The sequence below is a fragment of the Epinephelus fuscoguttatus genome, linkage group LG14 (genome assembly GCF_011397635.1).
Source record: "Epinephelus fuscoguttatus linkage group LG14, E.fuscoguttatus.final_Chr_v1".
Lineage (NCBI taxonomy): Eukaryota > Metazoa > Chordata > Actinopteri > Perciformes > Serranidae > Epinephelus > Epinephelus fuscoguttatus.
The window spans coordinates 42,877,161-42,901,335 of NC_064765.1; the positions used below are offsets into that span (position 1 = coordinate 42,877,161).

The window sequence follows — 24,175 nt, forward strand, 5'->3', positions numbered from 1 at the left end:
ACACTGGCAGACTCACTCCCTCATTTGACAACATGAAAAAAAAAAAAATGACTGCAAATTTGCGGGTCGCACACGAGCGAGTAGTTGTAAGATATACTTGCACTAACTCCAAAAATAATTGCAAAATGCGACCATGTGATCACAGTCTGGGGCTCTGATACCCTGTCAGAGATCAAGCTATGTTTTACTACAAAGCAGTAGTTAACTCACAAATATTTCTGAGCATTGACTACAGAAGAGCACTTACAGTAAGAAGAATAACACTCTGGTTAGGATATCAAATGGCAGAGTTTGCCAGATAGCTTCTTTTGCCAATGTTAAGAGTCACACTGGCTGTGAACATGCACTATGTCTCATGAGAAAGTGTGTGTCAAAACCAGAATTGTTTCTTTAAAGCTACGATGGTGAATCTAGGTGCCAGATTAAGAATGTGATATTAATACCATTTGAATTTAGTGATTTGATTGCTCTGGATGCCTGCTAAATGTCAGAAAAATGTGAAGTATAAACAAAAGATAATGCTTGTTTAATTTGCTTAATGCCAAATAATTTAGAATGAGATTAACATGTGAACTGGCCAGGGCACAAATTAAATGAACCACACTCATTATCAGTGGTCCAAGCACGTTGTGGAGATGTTCCATTGTGTTGTTGAACCGTGTGCCATAGACTGAAATCTCTTGTGTCCATAGATTCTTTGAAAGATGCTGTGTCCAACAGAAATATCTTTTTTAAATTATTAAAGCAACACTTTTTTTCCCCAATTTAGCTCCTCCAAGGCCAATTTTTTATGAAATTTTGTGCACGCTGTAGGATGATTTCCAAGTCGATCAGCAGAATATCGATGTTTTTGCATCCACTCACTCAATACCATGTCTCCACCTGGTTTAAGAATTTGATTTAAAACTCTTTTTAAATCAAACTTATCATTGCCTCTCTCTATATATAATTTTTACTATCTCCTCATTCATTCCACCATGTTGATTACTGTTAATTTTTAATTGTATCATTAGGCTATTTGATTGTTGTATGGCACACCTGGCTTTCTGTGGGTCTGTTGTCCTGAAATGTGTACAATATATATATTTTTGGGCAAGAGGCAGGGCACACCCAGGACAGGTTGCCAGACTATCACAGGGCTGACACATAGAGACAGAACCATTCACACTCAGATTCACACCTACAGCCAATTTAGAGTCACCAATTAACCTAACATGCATGTCTTTGGGCTGTGGGAGAAACCAAATTACCCAGAGAAAACCCATGCTGACACAGGGAGAACATGCAAACTCTACACAGAGGGGCTCCCCCACCCTGGGTTCAAACCAGGAACCCTCTTGCTGTGAGGTGACAATGCTAACCACTGCACCACCATGCTGCCTACTTATTAACTTTCTGTCACTATTCTGTCAAAAACAGATTTTTGTAAGCCTACCACCTTTGTAGTGTATGTATTGCCTTCATACAGATTCTGTATGTATTAATGTAATTTATCATTTATAAATACTGCTTAACCTGTGTTTGTTAGTACTCACATTACAGCACTTGTTGAAAATGTTATGGTGAAACTTTGAAAATGTGCAGTATTTGTGGTAACATGTTTCCACAGGTGCTACGCTTGTTACCACATATTACAGTGTTGCAGTTTTGTGCTAGTTATCGCAAATTAGTAATTAGTTACAGTTACTAGTTTAAAGTAATTCAATTATTTGACCAATTACTGCATACAAAGATAATTACTTGCCATGAAAAGTAACCTTTGTGTTACCTTGAATATCTGCTTCAATCCTTTTATTAAGGCACACATAACCATATCATTTTACTGTTGCTGTGGCACAGTATGGCACAAGACAACTGACAAATTTTATCTATGATTGTAACCATGGTCACTCTGATGAAATGTAAGTAGGGGTGGACAACAAAACACAATGGCTAAGTTTTGATAGGCCTATTTATTGTAGCCTTGACAGACCTTTAAACCATGCAGCACAAGTCAGTTTTTAATACTGTTTTGGCAGAATTAAACAAAATAATAACTTCTACTGAGGTTCAGTCGAAGGGGGAAATGACTCAAAGGTAAAGGTATTTTAATATCACAAAAAATACAGGGCTTTTGAGAAAACATTAGGTGTTGTAGCCCCAGAACACCCCCACCACCCCTTGTCGCTCTGCCACTGGGTCCTGATTCTGTCATTGACATCCAAAGGTTTCATGCCCATTGATTTGTTGAAAATGTTGGCACAGAATGGCATCTGTAATCAGTATTGTTTAATTGAACACTTCTTCAATGCATGCAAAACATTGGCAGGCCAAAATTGCTTAAATCGTCAGATTTAACAAAATCTCATGTAAGTATAACTTGTATATACTTTACATGAGTTAAAACAACCTTAAACACAGTTTTTGATATCAACCAAAAGTTATTTTTTCACACAGACATAAATTTAGTCAGCCATTATCAACCAACAAGAAAGCCATGACTCACGGACTGGATTGCATTGGCCATTCGCTAAAAGACTTCCAAAGAAAGGGTAAAGGAATTTCAAAGTCCAACCTTTCACTGCTCACTCTAATGTATGGTGCTGTGCACAGGGATGTCCTTCTCAATAGATCTACAGTTTCATTAAGCCCTCTGTAGAGATCGGACTGAAAAATACTGATAAACTCCTTGGCATCATTATTTACCTGCACCATACTTAAAGCATTATAAGCCTCTTGAATCCTCAGTTTGGTGAGGTCTTTATAATCAGCCACATATCTCTTGGCCTCATTAGTATGTTGGTTTGAGGACTGCAGAACCTTTGCAGAGATAGCATCAACTTGAGAGGCGATTTCAACATTTTCATTTTGAAGGTATGTGATGAAATTCTCTGCATTTTCAGTAATCACCTGGAGGAGGCCATTAAATGTTTTGTGAAGCCAACTGAACCCCCTGCTCACTGAATGTCTTAGCTGATCAAATGCAGATCTGACAGAAGACATCAGTTTATCCATGATCTTGTTTCCATTGACAACAACATCAGTTCCAGGTACAGTGAACGTCATTCCCCTAATGTATCTAGAAGTTTTCTCTGCAAGGCTGGCAAACCTTTGAACTGCCCTGTCAGTGGCTTTTGATACAGACTGACATGCTCGCTGGAACATCTCTAGGCCAGAGAGTTTTTCTTCAGATCCAGGCAATGTAAACTTTGTGTCACTCAAAAACTGCGTGACCGCATCAAACAAGACATAAATCTTGTCTCCAATGTGTTTCAAGACTTGTCTTGCCTCGTGAGCCAACCTGTCTATAACATCCTGCACACTCATGGACATCAAGCCATCAGATGCTGTCCTGTACATGTCTTTTACTTGATCACTGACGTGTTTGACTGAATTCTGCAGTGTGTTAAAAGACAAAGGCACTTCATGATAGGCTCTCTCTATGACGTTGGAAACTGTGTTTTTCAGTTTCATGCCACCACGGTTGAGATCAAAGCCAAAGTGAATGGTGTGATACTTGTTAATGAACTTGAGCACAGTATTAGTCATAACAGGAATCCTGTCCTTGGTACCCTCAATCACATCATGAAGAAAGTCCCAATTCCATGATGTCTGTAAAATCAACTTCGTAGAGTTTCTCAGTGTGACTTTGGCAGTGAAAACATCAGTATCCCTTTCAGGAGTAGACTGAAGTTGAGGGAAGAAATTGAGAAAGATCATTATTAAAACATGGTCCTGTTGCACTATGTATAGTACCAATACATTTGTAGATATAAAAATGCTTTGCTGTTGACAACAATATGCAGCTTAAAGAATGTCTTACCAGGTAGCGACCAAACAGTTTTCCATACAACTGTGATGGAGACCTCTGCTGAAACTGCATTCCGAGGAAACCAGATGATGGACAAGACATAGATACCGTGATGCCGTCTTTGTGGTAAGCAAAGTGAAAGCTCACATCAGCAAATGTTTGACTGATAATGTCAACATTGATACTATGATGAGACTCCCTTTAAAAGAGAGAAACAGCTGTTAGTAGAGATATTTCCTAGTGCGAGAACTTTTGAGAACCATTCAGATATGCAAAAGGGAACCTTTGGGAAGGAAAAAAAGAAATAAAAGAAAGATACAATTTAATACACATATACAATCATCTTTTTCTTGACTTCAAATCCGACTGCAATCCAATTTGGTATTGCAGGGCTACATGCAAATCAGGACTGACCCTTCTCAAGTCCAGCAGGTCGGAGTGGTAATGTGGTAATAGCTATCCTATCAATCCAAGTGCAAAGTAGTGGTATTTCGTGAAACTAGACAAACTCTACTGACATGGTTGGTACCTACGTATGCCTTAATATGCCAGAAAGGTGGCTTTTAATAATGCTACAAATTTAGGTTAAATTTTGGCGAGGGAACAACTAGCATGGCATGTTTTATGGGTACCCACGAGCCTCCCCTGAACTTGAGAAAGCTTGTTTCCAATACATGTTTTGTTCCTCACAATTGATTTACTTCTTCAAATTCAAGCTGCACGTTTGTTGTTTAAAGGAAAAGGACAACCAGCCTATCTGAAGAACAATGAATCCCCTAGCATGAATAGCTAACAAATTTAAACACAATTACTGCGGAACTCAAAACTTTAACATCAGATAATTAGTAATATTACTGGAATTTGGAAATTGGAAATTTATTTATTTAAAACAGGGACAATGCACAAATAAACATTAATCTTGTAGAAACAAAAAAAGATGTCTTGAGCCAGGTTATAGCAGCTTTGCTAATTTCCACCCGTAGCCCCATTAAATGTAAAGTAAATCAGTATTTCTTAACTGTCATCTTAAAAGTTTTCTATCTCTAGCCTATGTACTTCAACAGCATTTACAAAATGGTAAATTTCAGTTATGCCTTTTGGTTTTCAGTGGCTCCAGCTGGCCACCCCTAAGAAAGATTTCTTGGGGTGCCACTGAGTATGTCTGTTTTGAAATTTAGATGTATGAAAGCCCATTTCCACCAGTAAGACAACAAAAAAAATTAAAAGTTGGTAATGTTGTTCTAAAATGCTTATGCTTATGGTAAGTCAAAATTTTGACACACTGGGTGAAACAAAACATAAAAAGTCATGAGATAAGATTATGAGATAAGAAGTCAAAATTTTGACAAGCCATAAGCATTATTTCGTAGAATGACTAACTACATGTTGTTTTTTTCTTTCACTGGGTTTTCATAGAAATTTATTTAAGCAAATAATTTCAAATCTAATTAAAAAGAAGAAGCACAGAATATGCCGTATACTCTTACCTCAGGTTTTGTGCTGAAACATGTTGCCAGTTGACATTTACATCACTGTGAATCAAATTGCACTTCCCATTTACATTGATTAGTCCATTATCAAATTCAAGGGTTGAACTGGCTGAGGGGATACACATAATAAAAAGATAATAAATGATAAAATAATAAATAATAAAATATTGCATATATAATAATGTGTTAGATTTAGTAATTAACAGATAAATGTCTTATCAAATAGAGTGTGTGCCTGTCTTACCAAAGAGGTCATATTCCAAGAATATCATGGTAGAAGTACAGATGGAATGTAGTGAAGTTAAAAAACTAGAGTCGTTTTTCTCCAGGTTGGCAGAAGTTGACACATTATAAATAGGAGAGGAAACCTTCATTGTTACACTGAGGGTTCCAAAAGCTGGAATACATACACTTGAAGGCAGATGTAAGGCAAATTCAGGGATTTCAATCTTTTGCTCTGGGATGATGATGGTTGGTAGTTCAAAATTTAAAATATGGTTTGTGATTTCATTTAGGCCAATAGTGTGCTTTCCAATGATAAAGGATTTTGGTAGTGTTAAAGATGAGACTGTGATTTCATATTGTGGCATCTTAAATGAAAGGAATGATACTCTCCCCTCCAGATACGTTGTGTCAATATTGTAACTGGGTACTGACATTATTGGCAAGCCAGGCAGCATGATTTCAAAGGCTGCAGTGGTGATCACATTAGGGATGTTAAGGTTCTGAGGATCAATTGTAAAAGGTTCCAGGTGCAAGTTGGTAAATGGCACATCAAATGCTGGAACTGAGATTGAAGGGGGAAAGGTAAGATAATTAGGGACATCTGGGTTTTCAAATCGCAGGTCTATGTTCCTTATAGAGTGAGGAATGTCTTTTACCCAAGAAGGCACTGTAATGCTAATCTCAGGTATGCTAAAAGTTATGCTGTTTTCAAACAGTTTAAATGGCATTGTATACTTCTGGCCACCCACTGTCTTTGTGTAAACAATGCTGGAAGATATGTTAAGGAATTGTAAATTGTCTATATTTGTGACTTGACCACACTTCAGAACATCCCAGAGGGTCTTCTGATATACAGGAAGCTTAACTAACTTCACGAAAGCTAGGTGGCCTTCCACTGATCCAGTCAAGTCCATGCGTGCTTCAGAGTCATCATTGGACAGGAGTAAATCACAAGCATGCATGAGAGATGCCAGCTGTTCAACACTACTCCAGGTGAAAGATTGCTTCTCTGAGTTGATGGCAAGGTTGATGCTCTGAATGAGTCCAGCATGACCCAAACTACTTGGCTGACTTACATCAATGTTTAATGTAGTCTTAAAGGTTGTTAAAGGAACAAAGTCTAGTTCTCCTTTAACAATGTGCTTTCCATTTGTGTTGAAAGATGCAAAATTTACATTGTTATTGCTGGTGTAATCAACTGTTGCAAACATCCGCCGCAAGGAGACCTCAAGAGCTAAGTTCTTATTCACATTAAACTGGAGGATGTTATTGTTTGAGTTTTGTTTTTTTATCTCCTGTTTGTCAATGTTTGAGTTTAAGGCAGTCCTGACAGTTGAACGCAGTCTATTGGCATTAAGGCAGAAACTGGCCTCATTTTCTACATCTCCAGCAAGGTTAAAACTGTCCATTATCAATATGTCTGACTTTCCTTGGAAAGAGGTCTCCAGTGACACACAGGAAGAAAGTACTTCCAGTGCCCAGTTCATATCAAGGTTTCCTTTGCCTCCAGACTCAATCAGAGGAATGATAAACATGTATTTTATTTTTTTCTTGAAAGCAGCATTTGGCTTGGTCTTGGTATTTCCTGTGAATTCCTGATTCAATTCTAGATTGAGAGAGGGTAGATTGATTTTTGCATTGTTGGCCACAGAGACTTCCACGCTCATTTCGGTGAGACTGACAGCACATTCATGGTTTGCCTCCACATTGTTATGCTCCAGGGAAACAGAGGCGGACAGTTTTATTCCTCTCTTCTTTGTCAAACTGGTGGTACCATCAATTTTTCCATTCAAAATTTCAAAGATAGATGTTGAGGAAGCACTTAACTGAGCAACAATGTCAGTCACATTGTAAAGGCCAGCATTAGTACTTAAGGAAATCACAGTAGATTTGAAGGAGAAATCACAAGTGATGTTTCCCATGGCTGGGATCAAAATGTTGTTTTGAATGGCTGGAAGTGTGAAAGTGGGCAGCTTTATTTCACTCAACATTTCTGGAACATAGATTATGGGTAATTCCAGAGACGGTAGCACAAGGGTATAGGATGGCACAGAGAAACCCAGTGCTGGAATCTTAAAGCTTGGTGTACTAAACTCCTTGGGAAAAAAGTAGCTAAAGGCTGGCATCTCAGCCCTGAAAGCAGAAACTTTAACATTGAATATTGGTATTTTGTATCCAGGGACAGCAAAGATCCTAGGGGGCAGATTAGAAGTGTCTATTTTGTGTTTGATGTACTGTGACTTTGCTTGGTTGTAAGAATCTTTTAGAAGTGCAACTACTATGTCTCTACTTTGTTCAAATTGAGCATTGATGATGTTGGCATTGTCATTTATTGCACTGTAAATTGGTTCAAGGTGTAATTCAAAGCAATGTGTATCAGGGTTCTTGTAGTAATGAAGCTTCAGGTTCATATCAAATGACTGTTGAGGAGTGGTAAGCAAGGTTTCGAATCCAGCATTTTTCCAAAGTGAGAGGTCTCTGATCTCAGGGGTTTTAATTTTAAGATAAGGCACAACTATCTCTGGGATAGATAGAGGAACAGTCAAAAAGTCCAAATTAGCCTCTCCAGAAGCTGATGAATGGAGGAGGAAGTCCATTTCATTGTTTTCTGCAGTGAAATTGTGGTTATACTTGTACTGGTTGAATCTTGCCAAAGCAAACCAACAAGCATGCTGCTTCTCAGAATTTAGTGTAACACCATAATCATGCTGGAGATCCACCTTACCGGTAAGTTTCAGGGGAAAGAACATCTTTAAGTTTACTTTATTCTTAACATCAAGTACAGTCTCAAATGGATGGGTCATGAATTCCAGCGAGTTTGCAATGAATCCAGTCAGACTTTCAGTGAATTCAGCATTATGAGAGGCTGTCACTGCAACTTTCAAGTTCCCAATATCAGTCTCTCCATTTAAAACCATAACACTCTTCTTGACAAATGGAACTTCGGTTTCACATCTTGCTTCAACTGTGATGTGGTTTAAGGTCACTGATTCAGCAGTCAATATTTGCTTTGTTTTCATAGTCTTACAGTCTGTTTGTCCTACAAAAGTTAACGTGGCAGTGCTAACATCAATGTTTAATTTTACATTGCTATTGTGTGTACCTTCATCAGAGTAGTCTTGAATGGACCACTTTCCATTACCAGAAGTTTCACCGGTCATAGTAATTCTGCCTAATTCCATGATGGCTGCTACATTCTGTTTTATTGATGCCTGACTAGAAGTTTCAATTGATAGGATGTCCAAGTTGTGGTTGTAGGTTGTGTCTATGGTTGCAGAGATTCCATTCTTTAATGTAAGTGTCATTTTGTTGACCAAGTCTGCTGTGTACATTTGGGTTGTGGCCTTGGTAGTAGTCTTAACAGCAGCCTCAGTAGATGAGCCGGTGAGTGTTAGGGATCCTTCGTGATCAATGGAGAAGGCCACATGCGTAGCTTTCATTGTTTCTGTGAAGAGCAACTTCTTCATTCTGGGAGTTTCCAACTGAGCAGTGGCTTCAAAGGTGTATTCGAGGGGCTTGATGGCTGATTTGGCACAAGAAGTAATAGTGGCAGTAAACTGTGGGTTTTTTGGTGTAGATGTTGAGTTGTCAATCTTTCCTATAGTTGCAAGAGTGTACTGTGGGGAGTTCACTCTAAATTCTCCATGGAGTTTACCGAAAGCTGGGATACAAATGTCACTGGGAACATCAGGTAATTTTATCTCTGGAATTGGAAGCATTGTGATTTCAAAACCCTTCTGATTTAATTTGGTAATGCTGAGGACTGGAAATTTGATTTCTGAGAGACTTATTTCTGTGAAGGTGAGATCTGGTACTTTAGGAAAATAGACAACTTTAAGATCACCAAAGAATACCTCAGGGTCAGGCATTTGAATCTCAAATTCTCTGATGTCATCTATGATTGCAACTATATCTGCTTTGATTTCATCAAAGTCTATGGTGAAAGCAGGACTTTTGTAGGAGTTGAGGACGGTGACCTCAGGGACTGAAATTTGAGCTGGGATTCTTATTTCCTGCAGTTTGTTCAGGTTGATTGTAAATGCTGGAATGACAAGGTTAGTGAAAGGTACAGTAAAAGTGGGAACTGCAATCTCAGCTCTTTTAAGTGCATCCAGAACTCCATCTATAGTTTGTTGCATCTGTGTAATGAACTCGTATTGGCTGGCCACTTCTCTGATCTTCTCAATCAGTTGGTTAAACTGTGTAGAAATGTAGGCAGTCACATTGCTGTAGGATTCACTTGCTCTTTTGAGGTAAATGTACATTTCATTTCTGATATCCATGTCAAGGATTCTTTGACGCATGTCCTCAAGGATGTCCTGCATTTTCATCTTGATGTCATTATAAAATGTATTGTCAATCACATTTTTCAGCTTCTTTAGAGCGTCAACAACCTTTGTGTTTTTGAGTTCATCCAAATATGCAAAGATGGTACTTTGGATCTCTCTGAAAAATTTCCTAACTGCCTCAATTTTTTGCACAATCTCATACATTTTAATCTGCTCATTGATATAGTTTGCCACTTCAGCAAACTTCTTGTTGGTCTCATCAATGAACGCACTGTAGTCAAATTCCTTCATTGACTTAAGCATTGAGGAAATTTGTTTATTGAGGTCATTAATGCTTTTCATAAACTCAGTTGCTCTTAGCTGTCCTTTCAGGCTGTGTAGAAGTTGTATAATTTTATCATACACAAATTCAAAGTCAAGAAATTTCAGAGCATCTACCATTGACTGCACAGTCTCTTCAATCTTGAATTCCTCAATGAGAATCACTACCTGATCCATTAATTCTTTGAATTTATCATCAAGACCATATTTTACAATTAGATCCCTAATGTAAGAATACATTGTATTGATTTTGTTGGGAATTTCATATTCATCAATCCAGCTGACAATAACATCATTTATAGATTCCATCACTTTTGCTATCTCCGTAGAGGGGGTTTTATATGATAGCTGCTCAACATACATGATCAAATCACTTGAGAGAAGGTAATCCTTTATATTTTGGAAAAACATGTGGATGTCTACGTTCTCAGTGGCATGTTTCATTTTGGACAGTTTGTCTTTGATTTTCCCCAAGATTCCATATTTAGAATCAAGTTCTTGCAGCCATGTGGCATTGCCCTCTGTGAGCTTCTGTAAGTCAATCTGTCCGATAATATCCTCGATGGCATCAAGTGCTTTGACAAGTGACTGCTTGATCTGATACTTTTCATTTAATTCCCAAAGCTTATTTCCAAGTTGTGAAAGTATATTTGTTATCTTGTCAGCAAAGTGTCTGGTCTTAACATAGTCTTTGACTGTAAGGATGAGTTCACTAATTTTGGTGGCAATGTTCATGACAATATTTTCCATGTTCTTTCTCAAGTTGTTCATTGCGACCTCAAAGTCATCCATTGTTACAGCAAATTCATTGATCAAATAATCCAGTTTTGCTTTTGCTTGATTCACTTTGTTCTCTATGTCTGTGACTCGCATGAAGTCACCCACTTGCATTGGTAGCTGATCCAACTTGGCTCTAAAGTCTGTGATTAGCTGATTAAAGTCTAAACTGTTGATGAACTGTTGAAGTGATTCTAAGGCTTGCACAAATGTATTCTTCAGCTGCTCAAAAGCAACAGGAAAGCTCTCAATGAATGGGATGTAAATGATATGACAGTCACTGTTCTTGTCATAAATGAGAAAACCAGCCATACTAAATTCTTGTATATCTGAAATCTTATCTTCGCTCATTTTGCTGAAAATGTCGGTTAACATTATTCCTGACAACTCAAGTCCAATCTTCTCAGGATTATTGTAAGTACCAATGTCCTGGTTGTAAGCATGATTGTTTAGTTTAGATTTCACTTTCCAGGTCAGAGATTGGTCACTTGGAGTCAGGAGGCCATCAAATTTGTTGTCTAAATTGGTGGAAAAATTCCCATTTGGAAGCATATGTGTAACTGATACCCGACTGTCATGCGAATATGCAACAGCTAGGGGCTCCGTTTTAATTAACAACTTGCTGTACAGCTGTCCAGTGTGCCTCCCATATATATTAATTTCACCATCACTGTTGACAAGCACATCGACCGTGAGGCTAAAAGGCAGTGCCATGGTGCGAATAGTACTTTCAAAAGATAGAGCTTCAGAATTTATCCGTGTCTCACAGTTTGACTTGGAGGAAAGTCCAGCAAACTCAAGTTCACAGCTGTGACTTAACTGGGCATCCATTACATTTCCAAACGTTCTGTATTTCATTGTGCCAGCCATATCATCATACTTGAGTTCATAGATATGTTTAATGTTGTGTTCTTCTCCATAAGATCCCTTCATACTTCCACTAAGGTCAACCTTAACTGGCTCAAGCTTCATGTGGCCTTCAGTGTTCAAAGTGACATCATAAAACTTGAGATAATTTGTCATATCAAATGACATTACAAATGGTTTCATATTAACCTTGGTGTCTTGCTTATAGTAAATATCTTCACAGATAACGTTGTTAGTCTTGGACTGAAGGGCTAGGGTCCACAGAGTGAGCGTCAGCGTGTGGCTATTTTCTGTATTCATCTGCTTCAATGTTCCAATGCTATAGCTAGTAAAGGTCAGAGCCCTTCGGTTTAGAACAATATCCATGTTGTTTCTTGTGGCTGTATCATATGCATTGGCCTTGAGAACACCATTCAAAGAAGCTTCTGCAGCTGTGATTTTACCCTCAATGTTCAGCTCTCCTCTGCTCTCCTCAGCCATTGCTTTTGTCCTGGAGGACAGGGAGGCTCCATTGTTGTCTATAGCGCCATGGAAGATATTCTCTACTGTGATAGGGCTGCACTGAAAGCTGTTAGTTCCACTTGTGGTCAGACCATGTCTGTCAGCCATAACAGAAGCTTTGTGTAATCCACGACCTGTGTCAAAGGTGAGGGAACCGTCAGAGTTTACCTTAAGCCCATCTGAATCCAGGGATCCTGTTATAAGTGAGTATGCCCTATGTATGTCATCATCTGCCTGTGACTCAATTCTGAGGATGGCCATGTGACTGGACACACCAAGCTCAACCTTGTTACTAAGTGAATTGCCCATGGCAGTGGCAATAGCATTAAGCTTCAGAGTCAGTTGTGCATCTTTATATTTGAGCTCTGCTAAATGCTTGAGGGCATCATCCTGGGTATTGGTTTTGGAAACAATGTTCAACACAGAGTTTGTGTAGGTTCCATAGATCATGTTGTGAACTTTGATGAATGGTGAGTCAAAATGTAGGGTGGACTCTCCTCTTCCTTCTCTATCTAGTGGATGCACATTGTAGTTGTGGGTGTAGGAGGTGTTGGTGTAGAATGAACCAATTTTAAGTGATCCGTCCACAGTGCCATCTCCCGAGACTTCATCTGAATCTAGAGTTGAGGTTGACTGAGCAGAATAGTAGAGAAAGGCTTGTAGGCCTACTGGACTAGAGGCTTCAATCTTATAGTTAGCTCTTGCATTTAATTTATTCGTTACCCTTAATGTTTCTAAGACACTGATACTTGTGTCAACGAGGCTATGGCTGAAGGAACTATTCAGAAGATACTTGAGATTGTCGTTGTCTCTTCCTGACATCATTCCGATTCCTTAATACAGATAGACAGAAAAGATAATATTATTGGTATCTGTTACAGCACAGGCAAAGATGTAGAATAAGTTCTGATAAATACATGCTTAATGCCAAAAAAATGTTAGTTGCTGCACCTTATTAAAAGCTCCTACTATAACTCTGTGCTCCAGACTCTCATCTCATCAAGAATTCTTTGAATATCCATCATGCCTTGTTGTCTTAGCCAATGTAACAAAAGCCCACACCATTTTTGATTTACTATTAAGAATTAGTATTTTAAAAAGTTGTTACCTTCAAGCTTGTAGGACAGTAGGTTGAAAGGTGATTGTGCCAAAGATTTATACTGTACAATGTAGCTTGGGACACTGACAGTGTTGTTGCCCCCAGAGATGGAGCCTTCCCAGCTATAGAAGTTGCTGTTTATCTTGGTGGATGCCTCAGCCAGACCGAGAAGAGGAAGAGTAAAATCCAAAGAAGGCGGTATTGTGAATGATGGTAGTGGATAATTTTTAGCAGGAATATATAGGCCTATGTTTGGTAAACCTATAAGGGGAATAGACAGAGTGGTTGGGATGTTCAGGTCTTCTGACTGTTTGCCTCCATGTGGAAGAGGAAGTGAGAAGGCCATCTTATACTTGTTGAACTGATACTGGAAAAAGGTGTCACTGTTGAGGTAAAAGAAAATGCAACATACATATAAATTTGCCGATTTTGAACTTTACATTTTAAAATGTATTGATGAACTGTACATAGATAGGTAATTCCAGGACAGAACAACTAGTATAACTGAACTGCTGAGTTAGGTTTTATGCCCAATAATGCCTTAAAGCAAGTAATATTCTTAAACTTTATTAATTAAACACTTACAACTGCAGATACAGTTTTTCAGGCAGGGCAGGCAGGGTGAGATCTGAGATGCTCCTCTTACTTCGTAGGTTAGCAAGATAGGGTATGCGTGGTATCAGTTTGTCTAACCATATATCACCTGCCTTCAGGATGACACGAAGATAACATTTCACCCAGAACAAACACAGTACAGCTTGAAAGCACTAAAGAAAATGCATGTAATAAAAAAGACTAGTTCTGCTGTATCAATTTTTCTTTCTATCTGTCCAGCGAGTCCAGCACTGTCATAAGAGTCTAATACTAAATCTGAGTACTCCTTTAAATACCTCAAGTCCTTTGGTGACTATGTGACGCAGTTTCATATCAGTCTTTGCCACTTTCTGGTCCAGGATATGATCAATGAGGTTAGGAAGCTGCTTATGATGATCCTCCATATTTGGGATTACTTTTCGAATCTCTGAATTCAGATCAGATTTCAGTTCCACCACAAACTTGTCATCACCTGTTGAGAGAAAATCCAAATGCATCCGCAAATATACAAATTCATGAATTTTGTTCATCTGTCATCTGTGCTAAAGCTGTGAGTGAGGGCTGACAGTTACTGTATTTGAGGAAAGCTTTCTGTTGGAAGGATGTCTCAGGGAGGTTGATGAGTGTCTCCAAGTCCATGAGCACATCCTCATCCCTCTTCAGGGTTGCAGTGATGGAGGCATCGGTTTTCAGAGACGGAATGACCAGTAGGAGTTGCAGCATGGCTTCCTTCATCATGTCAAGTCTACATTTAAAACTAGGGCATTTAGAACTGCAACTCAGTTTCAGAATTATTTGCATGTCAGGGGATGTTCTCATCATACATTCCCTGCTAAAACAAAACAGTCTAAAGAAGGCACACAGCACAGTTGAAACTTTGGCATTATCTATCATTAGGAATAATAAAATAAAGACTTGTACATGTACCTTGTGCGTCCAACAAAAGTCAGTTGCGGGATGTTTCTGTTGGTGACATTAATGGTGATACCTCTCATCTTCTTTTCTTTGGCATCACTGTCAGTTATAGCCAGCTTGATGCCTGCTTCCACATTGTAGTTGGGAATTACAACGTCAGTGGTGAGAGTGTTCTGGTTGCGGTTGTATTTCAGAGATGCAGTGGCCTCGGATGAATGATACCCTAGGATCAGCAGGAATTAAATTCATTTGTCAGTGTTCATCTGCTGGGCAACAAGTGGCAACTGGTGCTTCGAGATCTATTAGGGCAGGCTATATCAATACCATAAGATCACTTATTATACCCTTATTACATGTACAAGAATGTAGTGATTAATAAGGGCTGAATCTTGTGACGCACATCTATATATTCTGGACCGTACAGTTGCAGTACATGTCCATAACAACCCGGGATAGTTACACAAAACCCAGGATTATGTTCAGTGACAAATGCCAATTACTTGGCAAAACTTGGCAACCTTATTGTCCACCTTGCCATGAAAAAGACACACTATGTCCTGGTTTGGCACTCAACATTAGCACTGGATGTCAATCAGGAGGTGTGGTATTGTCCAGTATAGATGCAATTGTTAGAGATAGTGGGCTGGCCCCTTACATGTGCACAAACACACAGACACAGACACATTATCTTATAGCAATACCTTCTGCCTTCAGGGTAAGCTTCAGAGAGTCTACCTTATGACGATCTTTTTTACCCTCTCTGACCGTTTCATCAGCGATGGTGACAGTATACTCTGAAACTTCCCCTGTTGGCTGGATTTCAACTGCAAACCTGAGAAAACAACGCACGTTCTATTATCTTAGCTCTCTCTTTAGGTCTGTTTACTATTCAGTTCGTTATAATCATAGAGTACTGCATTAGGGAAATTGAAATATTGATTAATTACAGTAACTGATTACCTACCCAAATAGTAATTTCTTAAACTAGAACTAAAAAAATTAAAAAAAAAATGCTTTCTTAACTTACCTGCTTTCTCCAGTCAGGGAGTAATATTGGGCCTGGTCCATGGAAGTAGCATTGGAGTATTGCACAATTGTGCACAATTTCAGACCACTGAAAAGGTGACGACAGTCACCTGAGTTAGTCTGGTCCTCCACCAGGGATGGCACTATTGGTGTTTGACCAGAGGACACTGACAGCAGCTTGTTGCTGGATTTCAAAATGAAAGAGAAGTGGTGAGCAAGAACAACATGATGCTAGCAACCACTAATGGTGTTTTAATGCTGTCACTGACCTAATGCTGAACAGCTGAGTGTTTGATTCAGGGGCACGGATGGACAGTCGCATCTGGTTTCTACTCATGGTGACCTTAGCATTAAGGGAACTCTCATGATACAAATTAGTGTCTATCTCAATCCAGGCCTCCACATAGTCTGGAATGTGCACACCCATTTTGGTGATAATCTCTAGCCCAACTGAAGGCATGAAGGACAAGTCAGTCTGCAAGGAGAAGAATGCAACTTAATAGCTGTACACAATTCACAGTAGGACATTTAGTAAAATTATCCCTTTATTTTACATATAAACTAAGATGAAGAGAAGCTATGAAGGTAAATATGTTGCAAAATGCAAGAGCTTGTAGACTTGATGTGAGAATTTGCAAAATATGATGTAAGGACCCTTGAACAAAGATCTGAACTTGTATGTTTAAATTTTCACTAAAATATTCACACACGTGATCTAAATTTGAAGTCACAAAAACACACGAGCTTGTTTTTTTGTTTGTTTTTTTTAAAGTGAGCTTGTAAAAATACATTTTCACTCAGTGATGGGTCCAGTTTGCAAGATCAGTGTATGCATGTGTTAATGTGTGTATCTGTCTGTCCCCAGCTAATCTCGCAAACTGGACCAATCAGTGTAATATTTATATGCACATTTATGACTGTATGCTGAATGATCTCATTTAGTTGTGGAGATTCACAGTTGCTGAAAAAAAATATTGACTGTTTTAAACCATTGAGTACTGGCTCCACACTCCTGTTAGCTGGCCAGTAAGGGCTGCATGTTTTTCAGAAATCAACCAGGCTAAAAATAACAAGCCTGACCATTTATTGCAGGACACATTTTAGCCTTCACTGTGGCAAAAAACTGGCATCCATAGAAAAGTTTTGTCTCATTTAGAATCAGAGGATCTGCAGATAAATTCCATATCTGATATTTTCAGTTCCACTAAAGTTAGGCGTTAAATGAGATTAATAATTTACCATTTTGGTTATCCTCATTGCCATCTTGACTATAAATGTGTGCTTACACCGAGAGCAGTGCAGATTTTCACAATGTGTTATGCAAGTTTGACTGTAGGATCAAGCAAGTTTGAACGTGGGGTCATTTGTGTCTTTTTTCCAGTCCACTGCGTGAGAAGCGTCTAGAAGGAGGAAGGGCTTATCCCCATAAATATCAAGAAAGTTTCTTTCCACCATTTCTTTCTGTCATTAACCATGTCTGACATCACAGAGTTAGCTGCTTTGTACCTATTGTGGTAGTCCCAAACACACAGGAAAAACAAATGCTATCGTGTGGCTCCATAACATCCTGTGGAAGCGCACACAGCTTGGTGAATTTTACCGCCTTCTCCAGGAACTCTGTCTGGATGACTCGTGCTTCCAGCACTACCGGAGGCTATCCGGTACCCAGATGACCTGCTAGCTAAGATCCGTGCCAGGATTTCCTGGTTGGACACCAACTACAGGCGTTCTGTCCCAGCTGCAGAGTGGCAGTTCCATAATTGGTGTGTCAAATCAATAAATATTCACTATATCCAGTAAATCACATTGGATGATTTAATCTGGTGTACTACAGTGGTATGAATTCAAAATTAACAGGTTTTGTTGTGATTTAATTGCAATACAATACAATAGGATGCCAAAATAACTGCATCATGATGTCAGTTTGTAAAAATAATAGAATTCATGCCAAGATTCATGCTTTGTCATAAACATATTCATACACATATTTTAGTGCCCTGTTTGGCTGTAAAAACGAGAGTTAACAGGAGTGAACTGGAAGTGTTCCATACTGGTGCCTTACTGTTTCCAATACAGCAAAAACAAAGGCTGAAAAAACTGAGATCAAAAGGTACAACATAGCAGCGCTGATCAAATATAAAACAATATTCTGTTACTGTGTGGCCTATTTTCTCCTCTTGTTGCTTTGAGGCAGGAAATTAAAAAGTGCAAGTCTTTTTGCTTAAATGGGCACATCATCTGAACGAAAACAAAAATCTGTATGTTTTTATGTAGAAATTGTGTACGAAGAGTGAAATATGTGGTTGCTACAAGATTTTAAGTCAGAAAATGTTGTAAAGGCAGAAAGACAGAAAGGTCTAGACTGGGTAATGTCATCAGTAATGTCATCCACATTCAGAGCAATTCACACCCAGTATAAACTCAGAAAATGTCTAAAAACAGCATAAAAACATAAACTGAGATTATACAAAAACAGGAATAGAATTCAAAAAGCTAACTTATAGTTTAACACTTCAGTCTTATCACCCGTGTCTGTAACTGAAAGTATGCAGAAGTAGTTAGATGCCAAAAAAAAAGAATGGTGAATAATAAGAATAAGAAAAAAAAAACTCAAGAGCATTCACACTACTAGAAAATGCATTTCCTGCAGAAAATGTTTGTTAATGGTGACAGCTGAAATTGCAGAGGATTGCTAATAACACAGGAATCTCAAAGCACAAATGCACTGCACTGCTTCGCTTCGCTGTAAACATCATAAAATGTCCTGCAGGTTGAAGTCACATGTTTTGAGGTAAATATTTTTTAGCAGATGGCATGGCAGAATAATGTAGTATAATTCTGTAAATGGTATGGTGATTTAAATAAATGCCACATAAGGACTTTTTCAGCTGTTAAGGTGTGTGTCTCTATGTGTGGTTGGTGGTGGGTGGATGCTACAGTATTTACCTGGCCTCTCCTGTAAACAGCGCCTTTTGCATATTCAGTGTAAAGACAGATTACCCCTCCCACTGCCAACTCTCCAGCCCAAAGCAATAGGACATACATTTTTAAAAAGCCCTTAAACTGTCTAAATCAATGGAGCCGATGAAAGTGTTTGTGCATCATACATTCCTAAGATTTAACAGAATTGCCTCAAATGACCAATACGTTTCATCACAGTGGTTCGGGTAATGTTGTTTTAGACATTCCAAAACAGTACTAAAACTACTTTTTGCTAAAGTTTCATTCCCCCCGTGTTTATTCACAATGTGCATAAAACCATCCCCAGCTTGGACATTCTTTAGGGATGGTTTTATGCAAATTGTGAATAAACATGCCCCTATTAGGAGATTTAGGGTAAAGGGGCGAGAAAACCCCTGGTTCTCTCCAGAGCTGGCAGAAAATATTCATGAGCGTAACCTGGCTTGGGCCAAGGCAAGGAAAACAGGTTCTCCCATTGATTGGCTTGTTTTCAGACAACTGAGAAACAAATGCTCTTCTTTTATCAAAAAAGCCAAATCTGATTAAAGCTGCAAGCAGCGTTGGGAGGGACCTCGGCCTCCCGCCGTCGTCACCCAGCTCAAGTTGCAGACGTAAGCCATGTGACCTAATGAAACTTTGACATGTGCGATGATCAAACAACACACACACACAAACACACACAGGCCTGTGTCTGTCAGAGTGAAGCCATTGTTATGCTAATTAATGACCACGTACTTAGGTGACAGCACAGGCACTTCAAGCTCAGTTTGACTAATGACTAATGTTAACAGAATCAGCAGGAGCCATTTCACACTACAGCAGCAACACAACCTCACACGTCACACGATCCAGGCACCGCTGTGATAGAAGTTAAACTGCTGCATATTTGTTTGTGACTCAGGACTGTCTTAAGTTACTGAATTTATGCAGATCAGTCATTTCTTTGAACATCACTTTTTGTCTTAACGTTCAAATATTACACTGCATGAATTATCCTCAGCTCAAATCAAACCTCTGTCGTTTTTATATTTATTTGTTTTAATGACACTGTGCACAAGGATCAGACTGTCAATCTGTCAGAGCAGCTCTGAAATGTTTATTGCACATAATGTAGCTTACAACAACATTAATAAAAGTAATAATATTATAATTATAATTCTGGCATTAATAGTACAATATGTTGAATTAATATCTGATTGTATACATATGTGACACTTATCATATTTGTATAATAACAATAGAAGTATGACACAGACAGACAGACATAGACGGCCGAATTAGCCACATACAGAGAGGGAGAGAAGGGAGAAAGGGGGGGGGGGGGCTGTCTGTCTGTGTGTGCCATACTTCTACTGCTATTATACACATATGATTATTGTCACATTTGTATACTATTAGATATTAATATATACTTCCCACATGTTGTACCACAATAGCCAGAATCATAAGTCAAACTCAATTTTAAAAACTGTAAAGGGTTCTTAAGAAGGTGGTGTGAGCGTATATTTTGCAATTTGTAGACAAAAGCCATGTGACCTAATGAAACTTTGACATGTGTGATGATCAAACAACACATCCATATTCATTTGAAATCATGTGAACTAGTGAAAGCTTGACTGATATGTACTAACTGCTTTGAGGATCTAAGTGCAGCAATCACACACTAATATATACTAGTTAATGTCAGTGAAGAAAGTGAGCAGGACTGCATGTATTCCAGTTCTTCATGAGGTGAAAGAGTTTCACCAGGATATCTTGTATTTACAGGTTTTTGGTATCAGGCATTTCTTTCAGAGTTTTAGGAATGAGTTTGGTAAATGTTATACTGTCATGTCTGTGTGACCACACACACTTCACTCTGACACACAGACTGTCAGAGTGAAGCCTTTGTTATGCTAATTAAGGACTGCATGCAGCTCACACACAGAGCAGAATGGCTTGAAACTTTCTCAAACAAATCCTTCCAGATCCCAAACCGTGGGTCCCATCTTAAATCTGAAAGCATCACCAGATAGATAAATTTGTTCTGAATGCAAAAATATAAAGCTTGTATGTCTATGGACTGAAAAATGTGACCTTAATCACAGGTTTACAGTGTGTTGGCCCTCATCTTTTCTTCCAGAGATCATCATGAGGAGTTGTGTCCTGCAACTTTCTAACACTTCTAAAATCGAAACCAATATGTTTCTGGCTATTGTGGTACAACATGTGGGAAGTATATATTAATATCTGATGGTATACATATGACAATAATCACACAGACAGACACAGACACAGACACACACTCCACTCCCTGTTCCCTCTCTCTCTCTCTCTCTCTCTCTGTCCTCTTTCTCCCTTCTCTCCCTTTCTGCATGTCGCTAACTCGGCCGTCTCTGTCTGTCTGTCTGTGTGTGCCATACTTCTCCTGTTATTACACACATATGATTATTGTCACATATGTATACTATCAGATATTAATATATACTTCCCACATGTTGTATCACAATAGCCAGAATCATAAGTCAAACTCAATTTTAAAAACTGTAAAGGGTTCTTATGAAGGTGGTGTGAGCGTATATTTTGCAATTTGTAGACATAAGCCATGTGACCTCATGAAACGTTGACATGTGTGATGATCAAATCAAACCTCTGTCGTTTTTATATTTATTTGTCTTAATAACACTGTGCACAGGGATCAGACTGTCAGTCTGTCAAAGTAGCTCCAAAATGTTTATTGCACATAATGTAGCTTACAACAACATTAATAAAAGTAATAGTATGATAATTATAATTCTGGCAACTATAGTACAATATGTTGAATTAATATCTGATTGTATACATATGTGACACTAATCATATGTGTATAATAACAGCAGAAGTATAAGAAACACAGACAGACAGACATAGACGGCCGAGTTCTCAACATGCAGAGAGGGAGAGAAAGGAGAAAGAGGACAGAGGGGGGAGAGAGAGAGAGAGAGAGAGAGAGAGAGGGGATAGGGACTGGTGTGTGTGTGTGTGTGTGTGTGTGTGTGTGTGTGTGTGTGTGTGTGTGTGTGTGTGTGTGTGTCCGTTTCTGTCTGTGTGTGTCCGTTTCTGTCTGTGTGTGCCATACTTCTCCTGTTATTACACACATATGATTATTGTCACATATGTATACCATCAGATATTAATATATACTTCCCACATGTTGTACCACAATAGCCAGAATCATAAGTCAAACTCAATTTTAAAAACTGTAAAGGGTTCTTATGAAGGTGGTGTGAGCGTATATTTTGCAATTTGTAGACATAAGCCATGTGACCGAATGAAACTTTGACAGTTTGTGATAGAAGTTAACCTGCAAGACAGTGGAGCACAAAGGCTCTGAAGAAGAGGCCGAGTTACTGACATGCAGTAACAGGACACGAGAGAGAGACGAGAGAGAGAGAGAGAGAGAGAGAGAGAGAGATGGGGGGACAGGGAGGGAGAGAGAGAGAGTTTGCTGACATATTGACATATCTCACACGTTCACATACTTCCTGTTTGTGGCAGACAAAGTTACAGATTGAACGAAGTATACATAATGTTGTATGCATCAAAAACACAGCATTTAATTTTTCTGTCAATTACATCAAAAGAAAGGTGTTTGTTGAGACTACTGTGTTGTTGAATGTAACATTTCCTCAAAGATGTATATTCTTTCCTGATGTTTGTAACACTGTTACTGACTTGTACTTGAAATGAGGTGATTTACTGCAACCCTCCAGGTCAGTCTCTTGGATTCAGAGACATAAAATTGATAAAATACATGGAAATACTTTTAAGGTCATTTTTAAAGTAATTTAAAACCTCATGTGTGTGTGACCACACACATACACACTTCACTCTGACACACAGACTGTCAGAGTGAAGCCTTTGTTATGCTAATTAAGGACTGCATGCAGCTCACACACAGAGCAGAATGGCTTGAAACTTTCTCAAACAAATCCTTCCAGATGCCAAACCGTGGGTCCCATCTTCAATCTGAAAACATCACCAGATAGATAAATTTGTTCTGAACGCAAACATATAAAGCTTGTATGTCTATGGACTGAAAAATGTCACCTTAATCACGTTTACAGTGTGTTGGCCCTCATCTTTTCTTCCAGAGATCATCATGAGGAGTTGTGTCCTGCACCTTCTAACGCTTCTAAAATCCAAACCGTTCAAGTTATGACAAAGTCCTTCACAAGTAATGTTCAGCAGGGGTAGAGCTGTAATTTGTGCAAGTTTGAAGCAGTTATGATAAACGGTGTAGGAGCAAATAATTTTTGATCGACAGAATTTGTGAAAAACGCCATCTTACATTCAAAGACCGACAGCTCACTTCCTGTTGGAGTTAGGTCAGGGGTTGCAGCGCGACATTTGTAGGTCTTGATGAGACGAACGAGACAGTTTTGGTTTGGTCTTTCTAAGTGGTTCCTACCGTCGACCGGCATTTTAGTGTGTCTAGGTGGCACAACAAATCCTCAGGAGGTTTTGGCGCACATCACCTGAAACGCGTCATAACATCCAAACCAGTCGAGGATTGAAAAGTTACGCACAATAATTGATAAGGACACGTTGAAGAATAATGTGTGCGAGTTTGAAGCCGATACGATAAACGGTGTCAGACTAGTTGATTTTTAAAGGAATTTTTTTTTTTGAGGAAAACTCTTATTTTGAAAGGGATATATCTCACTTCCTGTTGGAGTTAGGTCATGGGTGCGAGCGCGTGATTTGTAGGTCTTGATGAGACGAACGAGGCTGTTTTGGTTTGATCTTCCTACAACGTTCCTACTGGCTGCAGCGGCCATTTTTGTGTTTCTAGGTGGCGCTAGAGAGCCCATTTTGGCACTTTTCAGATTAATTTCGTCAGTTTATAAAATTTTTCGCCAATCCTGACAGGCATGCCAATTTTGGTGAGTTTTCGAGCATGTTTAGGGGGTCAAATTCCAGTTGAAAGTCGCGTACGCTGAAAGAAAGAAAGAAACAATAATAATAATAATTAAAGCTGCAAGCAGCATTTGGCGGGACCTCGCACTCGCGCCCATTTCCGCCCCCAGCCCATTTCGTCACTGTGAATTATTTAGAAATATCAAACATATTGCCACAAACATCAGAAAATCCTTACAGAGCTGAACGTTTTGATGTTTGAATGCTTTCTGTAGCTGTAGGTATGTACAAGTGATGTCACATTATGCAAATTAGATGAGCGAATTTCTTCCCATCAGATTCCTCTTCCTTTATTTTGAGGAAGAGACGACAAAAACAACACAAAACAAAATAAATCTACTGTGTAAATGTTGGTCCAAACTGTTGGTCCAATCATGAAAAT

General features: G+C 38.8%; 1 protein-coding gene and 1 pseudogene across 2 annotated transcripts; both read right to left on the bottom strand.

The window, feature by feature from the left end:
• Positions 1–1,825: 1,825 nt before the first annotated feature.
• Positions 1,826–13,148, bottom strand: apoba (apolipoprotein Ba). 2 transcript variants are annotated; one of them, XM_049596214.1, is made up of 4 exons: positions 5,525–13,148; positions 5,278–5,389; positions 3,803–3,989; positions 1,826–3,666 (listed from the first exon to the last, which is right to left on the bottom strand). In XM_049596214.1, exons 1-4 carry the CDS (start codon positions 13,083–13,085, stop codon positions 2,482–2,484), a joined length of 9,045 nt encoding a protein of 3,014 aa, XP_049452171.1. In that variant the 5' UTR covers positions 13,086–13,148; the 3' UTR covers positions 1,826–2,481. The 2 variants fall into 2 exon arrangements, with proteins under 2 accessions (XP_049452171.1, XP_049452172.1); XM_049596215.1 differs by lacking the exon at positions 5,525–13,148 and having other exon boundaries at positions 3,803–3,909; positions 5,278–5,355.
• Positions 13,149–13,203: 55 nt separating this feature from the next.
• LOC125900931 (apolipoprotein B-100-like) overlaps positions 13,204–24,175 on the bottom strand; it is a 134,196-nt pseudogene continuing 123,224 nt past the window's right edge.